This window comes from Engystomops pustulosus, chromosome 2, assembly GCF_040894005.1.
Source record: "Engystomops pustulosus chromosome 2, aEngPut4.maternal, whole genome shotgun sequence".
Lineage (NCBI taxonomy): Eukaryota > Metazoa > Chordata > Amphibia > Anura > Leptodactylidae > Engystomops > Engystomops pustulosus.
The window spans coordinates 164,533,919-164,548,392 of NC_092412.1; the positions used below are offsets into that span (position 1 = coordinate 164,533,919).

General features: G+C 44.8%; 1 protein-coding gene across 3 annotated transcripts in view; it reads right to left on the minus strand.

Moving 5' to 3' along the window:
- Window positions 1-14,474, minus strand: part of TULP1 (TUB like protein 1) — a 264,106-nt gene that overhangs the window by 88,957 nt on the left and 160,675 nt on the right. For all 3 annotated transcript variants that reach the window (XM_072137212.1, XM_072137211.1, XM_072137210.1), the window contains one exon: window positions 6,808-6,920. In XM_072137212.1, the coding sequence (XP_071993313.1) occupies window positions 6,808-6,920 (113 nt within the window). The remainder of the gene's footprint in view (window positions 1-6,807; window positions 6,921-14,474) is intronic.

The following is a 14,474-nucleotide window of genomic DNA, read 5'->3' on the forward strand; positions in this document are numbered from 1 at the left end:
CGGAGCTCCGGATCACCCAAGGTGAGCAGGACATTTGTCCCGCTGCCTGGGCATCCTTCCCTCTCTCGGGACACAGATCATGATGAGAAATTGCACAGTGCACACTGCTTCCTCTGCAGGACTGTGTTTGGGGACACCACTGGGGGGCTGTGTGTGGGGACATTACAGGGGGGGGGGGCTGTGTGTGGGGACACCACTGGGGGACATTACAGCAGGGGCTCTGTGTGGGGACTCTACTGGGAATTTACAGGGGGCTGTGTGTGGGGACACTGCTATGGAATTTACAAGCGGCTGTGTGTGGGACATTACTGGGGAACATTACGGGGGGCTGTGTGGGACATTAATGGGGGACATTACAGGGGGGCTCTATGTGGGGACATTACGGGGGGCTTTGTGTGGGGACTCTACTGTGGGACATTACAGGGGGGGCTGTGTGTGGGACATTACTGGGGGACATTATAGGGGGGCTGTGTGTGGGACATTACTGGGGGATATTACAGGGAGGGGCTGTGTGGGGACTCTACTGGGGGGACATTACAGGGGGGGCTTCGTGTGAGACATTACTGGGGGACATTACAGGGGGGCTGTGTGTGGGGACATTACAGGGAGGGGCTGTATGTGGGGACTCTACTGGGGGACATTACAGGGGGGGCTGTGTGTTGGACATTACTGGGGGACATTACAGGGGGGGAGCTGTGTGTGGGGACATTACAGGGGGGCTGTGTGGGACATTACTGGGGGACATTAAAAGGGGGCTATGTGTGGGGACTCTACTGGGGGGACATTACAGGGGGGCTTTGTATGAGACATTACTGGGGACATTACAGGGTATCTGTGTGGGACATTTCTGGGGGATATTACAGGGTGGGCTGTGTGTGGGACATTACAGGGGGTCTGTTTGGGACATTACTGGGGGACATTACACGTGGGGTCTGTGTGGGACATTACTGGTGGACATTACACGTGGGGTCTGTGTGGGACACTACTGGGGAACATTACAGGGGGGTCTGTTTGTGGGGGACATTACAGGGAGGGGCTGTGTGTGGGGACATCACTGGGGAACATTACAGAGGAGGCTGTGTGGGTACATTACTGGGGAATTTACAGGGGGGCTCTGTGTGGGGACACCACTGGGGAATTAACAGGGGGGCTGTGTGTGGGGACATTACTGGGGACATTACGGGTGGACTGTGTGTGGGGATATTACTGGGGACATTACAGGGTGGGCTGTGTTTGGGACATTACTGTGGGACATCACTGGGTGGGCTGTGTGTGGGACATTACTGGGGGACATTACAGGGGGGGGCTGTGTGTGGGGACACCACTGGGGAACATTACAGAGGAGGCTGTGTGGGGATATTACTGGGGAATTTACAGGAGGGCTGTGTCTGGGGACACTACTGGGGAATTTACAGGGGGGCTGTGTGTGAGATATTACTGGGGAACATTACAGGGGGGCTGTGTGTGGGACATTACCGGGGGGAATTACAGGGGGTCTCTGTGGGACATTACAGGGAGGGGCTGTGTGTGGGGACTCTACTGGGGGACATTACAGGGAGGGGCTGTGTGTGGGGACTCTACTGGGGGACATTACAGGGAGGGGCTGTGTGTGGGGACTCTACTGGGGGACATTACAGGGGGGCTGTGTGTTGAACATTACTGGGGGACATTACAGGGGGGGCTGTGTGTGGGGACATTACAGGGGGGCTGTGTGGGACATTACTGGGGGACATTAAAGGGGGCTATGTGTGGGGACTCTACTGGGTTGACATTACAGGGGGGCTTTGTATGAGACATTACTGGGGACATTACCGGGTATCTGTGTGGGACATTTCTGGGGGACATTACAGGGTGGGCTGTGTGTGGGACATTACAGGGTGGGCTGTGTGTGGGACATTACAGGGTGGGCTGTGTGTGGGGCATTACAGGGGGTCTGTGTGGGACATTACTGGGGGACATTACACGTGGGGTCTGTGTGGGACATTACTGGTGGACATTACACGTGGGGTCTGTGTGGGACAGTACTGGGGGACATTACAGGGGGACCTGTTTGTGGGGGACATTACAGGGAGGGGCTGTGTGTGGGGACATCACTGGGGAACATTACAGAGGAGGCTGTGTGGGGACATTACTGGGGAATTTACAGGGGGGCTGTGTCTGGGGACACTACTGGGGAATTTACAGGGGGGCTGTGTGTGAGACATTACTGGGGAACATTACAGGGGGGCTGTGTATGGGGATATTACTGGGGACATTACAGGGTGGGCTGTGTTTGGGACATTACTGGGGAACATTACAGGGGGGCTGTGTGTGGGACATTACCGGGGGGAATTACAGGGGGTCTCTGTGGGACATTTCAGGGAGGGGCTGTGTGGGGACATTACAGGGATGGGCTGTGTGGGGACATTACAGGGAGGGGCTGTGTGGGGACATTACTGGGGGACATTACAGGGTGGGCTGTGTGTGGTACACTACTGGGGACATTACAGGGGGGGGCTTTGTGTGGGGGACATTACAGGGGGGGGCTGTGTGTGGGGGACATTACAGGGGGGGGTGTAGGGGGACTCTACTGGGGGACATTACAGGAGGGGCTGTGTGTGTGGGACATTACAGGGGGGGCTGTGTGTGGGGGACATTACAGGGGGGGGGTGTAGGGGGACTCTACTGGGGGACATTACAGGGGGGGCTGTGTGTGTGGGACATTAAAGGGGGGGCTGTGTGTGGGGGACATTACAGGGGGGCTGTGTGTGGGGACACCACTGGGGAACATTACAGAGGAGGCTGTGTGGGACATTACTGGGGAATTTACATAGGGGGCTGTGTGTGGGGACACTTCTGGGGAATTTACAGGGGGGCTGTTTGGGGACATTTATTGGAGGGGGCTGTGTGGGGGACATTACAGGGAGGGTTGTGTGTGGGGACATTACTGGGGGGATTTGTGGGGGGCATTACAGGAGGACTGTGTGATGACATTACTGGGGGGCTGTGGGAAATAGGATGGGCCTCGGTTTGATCTCAGTTTCCAGTGAAATGCATGTGATCGATAACAGTATTTTGGGAGAGTGTTAGGGCAGCAGCAGGATAACACTGTCAGGGCGCGTTCACACGTTGCGCTTTGGTTGCGTTTTCATTGCGTTATAAAACGCATTACAACAGCTAAGATGAGGTTAATGTAAATAGTAATGTAATTGCTGTGCTGTGTATGGGGACTCTACTAGGGACATTAAAGGGGGGGGCTGTGTGTGGGACATTACTTGGGGACATTACAGGGGGGCTGTTTGTGGGACATTAGTGGGGGACATTACAGGGGGGCTCTGTGTGGGGACATTACGGGGGGCTGTGTGTGGGGACTCTACTGGGGGGACATTACAGGGGGGCTTCATGTGAGACATTACTGGGGGACATTACAAGGGGGCTGTGTGTGGGGACATTACAGGGGGGCTGTGTGTGGGGACTCTCCTGGGGGACATTATAGGGGGGGTTGTGTGTGGGACATTACTGGGGGACATTACAGGGGGGGCTGTGTGTGGGGACATTACGGGGGGGGCTGTGTGGAACATTACTGGGGGACATTAAAGGGGGCTATGTGTGGGGACTCTACTGGGGGGACATTACAGGGGGGGCTTCGTGTGAGACATTACTGGGGGACATTACAGGGTATCTGTGTGGGGCATTTCTGGGGGACATTACAGGGAAGGGCTGTGTGGGGGACATTACAGGGAGGGTTTTGTGTGGGAACAATACTGGGGGACATTACGGGTGGGTTGTGTGTGGGGACATTACGGGTGGGTTGTGTGTGGGGACATTACGGGTGGGTTGTGTGTGGGACATTACAGGGGGTTGTGGGTGGGAGACATTACTGGGGGGGATTTGTGGGGGGCATTACAGGAGGACTGTGTGACGACATTACTGGGATTCTGTGGGGACTTTTTTGGGGACGTAATCACACGTGGAAATAGGATGGGCCTCAGTTTGATCTCAGTTTCCAGTGAAATGCATGTGATCGATAACAAGTGCGTGGTGTCTTGTTTTTGTTAAAATGCAAAAGGGTCAGTGCAGCCTTACAGTATTTTGGGAGAGTGTTAGGGCAGCAGCAGGATAACACTGTCAGGGCACGTTCACACGTTGTGCTTTGGTTGCGTTTTCATTGCGTTTTAAAACTCATTACAACAGCTGAGATGAGGTTAATGTAAATAGTAATGTAATTAGGCAAATCACCTCTCCTCAGCTGTTGCAATGCGTTTTAAAACGCAATGAAAACGCAACCAAAGCGCAAGGTGTGAACGATCCCTCAGGATGTGTTGACACGTTGCAGTTAGAATAAGTTCTGAGGAGGTTTTAGGCGCAGTTTTGTTAATTTAACAGTTGAAAGGCATAAACTGAACAGGTGAATTTCAGTTTGAAGGGGAAACCTGTTCCACAAATGTTGTTCACTTGTTAAATTAACAAAACTGCACCTAAAACCACCTCAAAACTGATTACGATGCAATTGTAACTGCAACATGTGAACGCGCCTTCAGAGAACCAAGATTTTGGGAGAGTGAAGGACATAAGATGTCTGTGTGGTGAACTCCACAGGAAGGAAATGTGGCTACAGAGAAGACTGGGTGATACCTAATAGTGAAATGGACATGTCACTGGATGTAAGTCAGGATTTCTCCTGTGTTTCTGTAGCTGTATATACCCTCAGTAATGTTGTTATTGGCACAACAAAATGTGAGGGGGTTATGTACAGGAGGGGGTATTACTGAAAGCATAGCTCCCAACTGTCCCGATTTTGACGGGACTTTCCCTTTTCGTACCTTTGCCCCGCGTCACGGGCAGCTATGAGATTGTCACGGATTTTCCCCCCAGGTCCCGCTGTGTCCGCATAGTAAATACTTTGAAAGCCTGAACTCACAGTACAGAATGGCTTCTACAGACATCGGGCAGGGAATCCTTTTCAGAGAAGTGTCGGGCTTAGCGGAGAGAGCAGGGACCACGTCATCAGCTTCAGATCAGCATCTGTCCATATATGGTCACTGCATCTCCTAGGGTTCCCCAGAGCAGACATCGGGCAGGGAATCCTTTTCAGAGAAGTGCCGGGCTTAGCGGAGAGAGCAGGGACCACGTCATCAGCTTCAGATCAGCATCTGTCCATATATGGTCACTGCATCTCCTAGGGTTCCCCAGAGCAGACATCGGGCAGGGGATCCTTTTCAGAGAAGTGTCGGGCTTAGCAGAGAGAGCAGGGACCACGTCATCAGGTCTGATCACCATCTGTCCATATATGGTCTCCAGGGCTTCCCCAGACACAAGCTATTTATTTAATTAAATTACATAAAGTTTTGGCCAGGCTGAGATTCGAACCTGGGACCCTCTGCACTAGAGACAGGAGCTTAACTAACTGAGCTATAAGCCCAATGATACAGAGCTAAGGATTTCTGGTAACTAAGAAGTGTTATCTGCCATTTACACTGTGACACAGACTAATGCACTGATATATAGAGCGGGATCTTCTCAGAGATTATTATTGTAATTATTCAGACTATTATTATTATTATTATTATAAATTTTATTATTTTTATTATTATGGAGATGATTATTAATAATGGTAAAAATAATAATAATCATCTCAATAATAATAATAATAATCTCCATAATAATAATAATAGTCTCAATAATTACAATAATCTGAGAAAATCCCTCCCTATATACCAAGGCAGTATATAGTCATAGTTCTTAGTTACCAAAATTCTCCACCTTGTTAATCACAGAGGTTATAGCTCAGTTGGTTGAGGCGCTGTGTTATTATTGTACATGGACACTGCAGGTTCTGGGTTCAAATCCCAATGAGGATAATTTTTTTTTTTTTTATTGAGATGATTTTTATTATTTTAATATGGCTAAAATTTGGGGCGTGGCCAGGGAGTGATTGGGAGTGTGGCTTAGGGGGATTGCATTTTGTCCCTCTTTCCTTTTCACAAATGTTGGGAGGTATGCTGAAAGTGCGATAAATATGCCCGTGTCCCGGATCTTTTACCACCCTAGCAAAACCCCTAGTTAACACACTTCTTAAAGTTCATTCAGGGTGCAGTCACACGTTGCAGTTAAAGCTGCATTGCAATCAGCTTTGATGTGGTTTTAGGTGCAGTTTTGTCAATTGAACAGGTGAAAGACATGAACTGAACGAGTGAATGACATTTGTGGAGCAGGTTTCCCCTTCAAAATCAAATTCACTCGTTCAGTTCATGTCTTTCACCTGTTCAATTGACAAAACTGCACCTAAAACCACATCAAAGCTGATTGCGATGCAGTTTTAACTGCAACGTGTGAACGCACCCTTAAGGGTGCAGTTTCTAAAATGACATAATTACGGGGTTTTACTGCTATTTAGGCACTTAAAACTGAGCAGGTGCCTCTAAATAAGGGTTTTCACGATTTTCATAAAAATGAGAAAAATTGCACCCATAATTCTGAACCTCCAAACAAACTAAAAAATAGAAAAGATGCATAAAAAGCCATGTCAATATAAAGCAGACATTCAGTAAATGTTACTTGGGTGCTATCTGCATGAAACACAACTAAACACAAAAGACTAAGTACATAACACACATCTACATTTTTCTATTACTTTGTTTTCTCGTCAGATATTGTACTTCAATCTGAATATCCTCTGGATATGTCAAAGCGTTACAAAGGTATAACCTTCTATAATGACATGGGGCAAATTTTAAAAGTCAGGTCTGGTCCTAGGGCCGTAAAATGGCTTAGACCAGAAGGGGTTAAGTTGAAATGTTTATAATATGACAAACAATGTTTGTTTACCTCAGCTTTCCTATGAAATTTTCACCGCCACGTGACAAATCAGTTGGATCAATTGAAATTAAGTAATTGGAGGTTTTACTTTTCTTCCGTTTTCTTCCAGCTAATAAGAAGACCTGTGGGTAGAAAATAATGTTCTGAAATACACAGGTATAAAATATATGTGCCATCTTGTAGGGAAGAACATTTTCCTACATATGGAGCTGGAAGTCTGCAGCATACTAGTAGTAATTTTTTTTATTAATATTTGCCACAGGAGCAATGTAAGCAGACGATCTTGTACGCATTTATGTAGGATTTTATCACTCCCACTTTATGGATCTTCATTGGTTTACAGGATTTTGGATCCATTGTCTTTTTAAAATATATATACAAATCCATTTTGTGCACATGTGTATGCCTATCATTCACTGGTGCTATTTTAATATGAAATGACATTTTGCATTTGTTGTCATATTGCATTATTAATTTGAACACTCTTTCACTGAGACCTGAGGCCCAGTTCTAACAAATGTATACCCACCATTTTGGAATTTTTATTCTTTTTCCTTATGTGTGTATGTATGTATGTGTGTGTGTGTGTGTGTGTGTATATGTATGTATGTATGTATATATATATATATAATATTTGGAAGGAGGGAGAGATTGTGCTGTTGACACTAATTAACGCTGATGGATGGGATATAATTTTAGCAACAAATTGAGTGAGGATACCAAATTTAGTTAATGCCAACTGCATGAAGGTCCAGTTCACCCAGTAAAAGGCATTTTCTGCATCAGTTGAAAGTAAAGCAAATGGAACTCTCCTTGACCAAGCAAGACTGTGATGGTGTTATCCTTGCCTACTCTTTAAGGGACAAACGCCACCTGTTCCTCATTAATAAGTTGCATCAGAAAGACCTGAAAGAAAATCTACCATTTGATTTCATGCATTATGAACCAAACATACCTTGAGAATGCTGTAGTTACACTGATGCAAAAATATCTTGTTTAATCCCTGAGCATTATAAAATTCAAGATAATGAGGCTCTGTAGCTCATTTGCCTGCCTTGCGGGAGTGTCGGACACTGCAGATTCTAGCTCCTTCATCACAAAGGATTTGGTAACTGATTTTATTTGTGCAGGGGGGATACAAGGTAGGTTTAGAGAGTCAAGGAAAGAAAGAATGTGTAAAGTTGTAAAGTTCTCAAGTAGAATTTTGAGAACTGAGAGGCAATAGCGTGAGTATAGTCTTTATGCTTGCCATAAAAAAATGATTTTAAGGCTCTCAAAATTAGTTTTTACTTTAATAAATCTCTCTTAATTCTAAGTTCTGCCAGAGCGCTAGGAGCTAAGGAAATTTTATGTTGCTTTTCCAACCGCATTATCTGCTCTAGATCGATTTTCCTGGTGCAATCCTTTTGATGAAAAGCACCTAAGAAAATGAATTCACCTCTGATCACAACCTTATAGGCCTCCCAAATTAATGGGGCCGATAGAGAGTTTGGCTATGTGATCCTCAATTATCTGGCATCCTTGCAAATAACTCATTAACTGGTTCACGACCCCACCTGGACCTAACCTTTTCCTTGGGGCCTGAAGGCAGCCGGGGACTCCATGGATCCGTCTCCGTCTTCTTTGAAGACCCAAGGCTATTTTGTTTTAAAAATCTATAAAACGTGATCAAAAGATCGTACAGTCCTAAAAATGATATAATTGAAAATATTATCAAATGTTGCAAAAAATGACACCACCCACAGCTTTGTAAAAAAGTTATTAGCAAAATAAAAATAAAAATTTTGTACAGGAGGTTTTCATTTTTGTAAATGTATGAAAACATTATAAAACCTATACAAATTTGGTATCCTCGTAATCATACCAACCCAAAGAATAATGTAGGCATGTCATATGGGGCGCTCAGAGAAAGCCGTAATATCCAAGCACACAAGAAAATGGGGCAAATGCGTTTTTTCACCATTTTCACTGCATTTGGAATTTTTTTTCACGCTTCCTAGTACATGGCATGGAATATTCAATATCATCACTATGCAGTGCAATTTGTTACGCAGAAAACAAGCTGTCACACAGCTTTTACGTGTAAAAATAAAAAAGGTATAGATTTTTGAAGGTGGGGAGTGAAAAATGGAAATGAAAAACAAGGCAAATTCATCAAGCTGTCTGAAAGCTTGGCAACCAATCACAGCTCCCCTTTAAAATATTCATGAGCACTGGTAAAATGAAAGCTGAGCTGTAATTGGTTGCCACGGGCAACTAGTAATATTCTGACTTTCAGACAGCTTGATAAATCTGCCCCATTATCTGTAGCTTGTAGGAGGGGAAAGGGCAGAGATCACACTGCATTGCGCAGACAGCTGAAGTAATTTATGAGAAGAATCTGTCCTGCCCGACCATAAAAATCAGATGATTTACAGTCGTATGCTGGGGCAACCGAAATTGTATACACCAGGGATGATAGAAACAGGTGAGAATTATATCTGTGAAATGCTGTATTTTTGTTGCTGTAATAAGAGAATGTGTGTTATTTTGTTATAGTTCATACAGTTGAAAAAAGACACATGTCTGTCCAGTTCAACCATGGAACGTAAGGAATTTAGGGGAACAATTCTATATAACATAACCATCATGTTATCCTGAGTATATTTAAGAATGTTTTCTTCAATGTTGATTTCTGTAAAGAGGATTACAACAGGGAAGAAATGTCCTCCTAAGCAGATTCCCTCTTTGATTTGGCCTGATCTGATTTTGGAGCATAGCGACCTGCGGTTGTGATGGTAGAGCAACACCCCTGCTAATACATGGACAGAGGAGTAGTTGCGAACAGCGCCCTCTCCAGGTTAGGAGCTGTCTGAAGGAGTCATGAACCTTCTAGTAAGTTTTAACACTGGGCTATCAGCTAATAAGCAGCTGTAGATTCTGCCTGAACAAGGGTTAAGTGGATGTGATTCTGTCTACCAATTGTATTGCACCATGTACACTGGAGTGTGATTGGAGAGTCAGCTACCACCTGACCAGGTTAACAAAACCCCTGGGCAGGGAAGGGCTAGGTCTCTTAGGATCTAGGTCTCTTGAGTTCCAGAAACCACTGAGAGCACATGCTCTTACCACAGGCCTCTTAGGCCTCAGCTCTCACTATAGAGCACATTCTGTCACAGTGGAGAGAAACGGTGTCTGTGCACCATCAGCAATAACACTCAGCTAAACCCAGCATAAAAGCTGCAGCTTCCACAACTGAACACAGCTCCATCCCAAACTGCATCTGCATGACCACTCCAGTAATCTGGAATCTCCAGTAATCCGGAATCTGTTCCAAGATTGTTTAGGCTGTTTGCCTGCAGTTGTTCTAATAAAGAACCATGAGTTATTTTGCACTACGTTCCTTCCGGGATAAGGCTGTAACATCAAGGGCTCCCCATCCATCACCCAGGGACATATATTACGGACACTCAGGGGTTTCCCCTTGGAGAACCAGTACATCAGCCTCTCCCTCCATATTTCTTGCGCACACCACCTGCTGGAGACCTGCCAGGTTATAGGACAGCCCTTCGGTCCTCATACCAAGCAATGTGACCACAGTGTGCCTAGGCCGCAACCGCCAGCCACTTCGATATTCTAGTCCCCGGCTGCCTTCAGGCCCCAAGGAAAAGGTTAGGTCCAGGTGGGGGATGTTGCAGTAGTGTGAGCTATTTTTCATTTGAGTAATAAATATCTGCCATCTGGATCAGCTAGTTGGACAGAACATACAAATGGTATTTCTTCATAATAGTTACTGTGACAACTTTAGTTTTATAACCAGGAGAGCATGAGTGGAACCATTGTGAAAAGTTGAGCATGGGCAAGTATGGAACATTCTGTGATTTAAAGTGGATCTCATGCATTATTGTTATGTCACCCTGGTCTCTCTTCAGTGTATTGAAAAATGTTGCCCACAATCTAGGTCTACAGTCATGGCCAAAAGTTTTGAGAATGATACAAATGTTAATTTTTACAAAGTCTACTGCATCATGTTTTATAACGGCAATTTGTATATACTCCAGAATGTTATAAAGAGTGATCAGCTTAACAGCATTAATTGCAAATCAATATTTGCCTAGAAAATGAACTTTTCCCCCCAAAACACATTTCAACTTCATTGCAGGCCTGCCTTAAAAGGAGCAGCTAACATAGTTTTAGTGATTGCTCCATTAACACAGGTGTGGGTGTTGATGAGGACAGGGCTGGAGATCAATCTGTCATGATTAAGTAAGAATCACACCATTCGACACTTTAAAAGGAGGCTGGTGCTTGGCATCATTGTTTCTCTTCTGTTAACCATGGTTATCTCTTAAGAAACATGTGCAGTCATCATTGCACTGCACAAAACTTGCCTAACAGGGAAATAGCAAATACCTGTACCAAAGGACACCAGCAAGAGCCTTGAGAGTTTGTAGCAAGAAATACAGATATGATCTCAGAGTTGCCCAGATACACGTCTGTAATTAAACATGATATTATCACTGAGCCAGGATTAAAGGTAAGATCAAGGCCATACTGAGTCCCTGAGGCTCGTGGACACGCCACTTCAGAGGCACTTCAGAAGATGCTGAAACTATGGGTTACTGAGGAGTACAAAAGTTAGTAGGCCCCCCCATGTTAAAGCCGCATAGGAGATACGTCTCAGCCTATCTGGATGATATCATCATCTTTAGCCATGAGTGGGAGAGTCACTTGGCCAAGGTACAGGCTGAAGTAAACTTTCTAAGGGCAGCCGGCCTGACAGCAAACCCCCAAAAATGTGCTCTGGGAATGGAGGAGATGCACTATTTAGGTTATGTGATTGGTCGAGGAATAATTAAACCTCTGGTCAACAAGATCAACACTATCCAGGGTTGGCCTGAACATTTGAACACCAAACAAGTCAGGGAATTCCTAGGCATTACAGCAATCAAAAGTAAAAAAGAAAAGTAATACGGCTCACCCCAAGCTGCTTCCTTTTGTTACTTTGGATTCCTGGGCATTGGTAGGTACTACAGATGGTTTTTACCCAACTTTGCCACACTATCTGCTCCCCTGCGGAAGGGTAAAAGATCTGTCATGGTGCAGTGGAATGAACAAGCAAAAAGCGCTTTTCAGGTATTGAAGTCGGTGTTGTGTAGATCTCCCTTCCTCATTATGCCAAACTTCAAGAAAGAGTTTATTGTGCAGACGGATGCGTCAGATGTAGGGCTGGGAGCTTTCCTGCCTCGGGAGGTGAATGGAGAGGAACACCCCATTACCTACCTGAGCAGAAAACTCATGCCAGCAGAGAAAAATTACAGTATAGTAGAAAATGAATGGCTGCCGATTAAATGGGAATTAGAGTCCCTAAGGTACTACCTGTGGGGATGACAGTTCTGTCTTATAACTGACCACTCTCCCCTTACTTGGATGAGTAGAATTAAGGAGAAGAATGTGAGGATAACTAGGTGGTTCTTGTCCCTCCAAAAATTTCAGTTTCACAGTGGAGCACAAAGCCAGGAAACTGCAGGGCAATGCGGATGTCTTTTCCTGGATGCATTGTTTAATGTGAGGAGTTCGGCCCAGTGGGTCTGAACTGAGGCATAGGGTATGTGAGAAAGTGAGAAGTGTTGTTTGGGAGAACCGCTATCTGTCCTACAGGCAGATGAAAGGTGCATGGTAAAAGCCCTGAATTTGTCTGCAGTAACCCAAGTGTTAATACAGACATGTGGTAAGTAGGAGTAGTCTGTTTGGTCTATGTTGGCCTAGCTAGCATAGATACCTGCTTATTATGGAGTAGGAGTAGGCTGCTAGTGGGATGTCTACTCCATCCGGGCTTCGGTCCTAGGTTTCTGTAAAGCCCACAGGTTCAGCTCACAGGGCTCGTTAGAGGATGATTTCGACTGCAGGCCAGAAGCAGTAGGTGAGGAGAACTAAAGGCTGGTGACACAGCAAAGTTAACTGAGTGTCTGTATAGGTGCATGCATTGTTAAATTTTGTTATTGTTGTAGGCAGTGGGCATTGACATTGAAGTGTGAATAAAACTTTAACGTCTTGGCACTCAATGTCCGATATATATGCAATGACTTAGTGCTCTGCGTCCGATATATATGATGCCGGTTCAGCTCAAGATCTGAGCTGAACCGACATCGGGACACACCAGGTGCTGGGGCTCCGATTGTGGTTGGTTAACCCTTTTAAATGCTGCAGGCAGCACAACCACGGTATTAAACATGCCTTTGGGGTGGTCTTTTTCCCCCATGATCACACCTCCCCCACCTGCACAGTTTTCGGGGGCACCGATCGTTGTTATGGCAGCCCTGGGGTCCGTTCAGGACCCCAGAGCTGCCTGTAGGCGCTACCTGAAAGATGGCATGTGCATAGGCTGACACTGCTAATACCCTGCAATACATCAGTATTGCAGAGTATTATCATGAACAAGCAATCAGATGATTGCTTGTTCATATCCCATGTTCGAAATATATATATATACAACACAAATATACACTAAACACTAAAAACACTAAAAAAAAAACACTAAAAAAAGTCTACATCATAACACAAACCCCACATATATAGTATCAACATGTCCGTAACAACCCGTAGAATAATTATTGAACCCGCACGATGAACACGGTTTAAAAAAACTGATAAAAATAAGATTTTTACCAATTGAATCCCACAAAAAAAGCAATAAAAAGTGATCAAAAAAACATATGTACTCCTGAATGACACTATTGCAAAGTACAACATGTCCCACAAAAAATAAGCCATCAACCAACTCCACAGCCAAAAAAATAAATATGTTATGCCACTTGGAAGACAGCAATGCAAAAATGATAGATTTTTCCCCACATTAGGTTTTATTTTGCAAATTTAGTAAAATGTAAGAAAAAATATTCAAATATGATATACCCGTAATCGTATCGCATAGAATAAAGGTAACGTGATTATTAGGCTACACAGTGCACACGAAAAAAAAAAGTAAAAAATCCAGTACAGAAATGATGCTGTTTTACTCCTGCCCTCAAAAAAAAGTTCCAATAGGGAATACCAACCCCAAAATGGTAACACTGGAAAAACCACCTCGTCCCGCAAAAAAAAAAAGCCATCATATGGCCCCAATAACGAAGAAGCCAAAATTTTATAGCCTACAAAAGGGGCCAATAAGAAAACTAAAATCATGGCAGCTGTAGGGTGCTCCTTTCCTTATGCGCCTCACTGTGCACCCATAAAACAAGTAACGGCCACATGTGGGGGGGAGGGGGGTCTCTGTACTCGGGAGAAATTGCATAACAAATTGTAAGGTGGGTTTTCTCTTTTTATCTTTTGGAAATGTGTAAATTTTAGGGCTAAATGAACGTATAAACAACACAATTTGACCATTCTAAATTCCACCTCCATTTTGATGTAATTACTATGAAGATCTCAAGGGGTTAACAATCTTCCTAAAAGCTGTTTCTGATAGGTTGAGGGGTGCAGATTTGAAAATGAGTTGATTATATAGGGGGTTTTGATGTTAAATATGTAAAATTTCATTTAAACAGTATTTATCCCCAAAATAGTCAATTCTGAAAATACAGAAAATCGTATTTGATTTGTAAGCCGCGTGACATCAAAATAAACTATCTCTTCAGAAGAAAAAGAAAACTTGTGCACTCTTTGGGAAGAAGTGCAGGAAGTGCGAAACGGTCCGT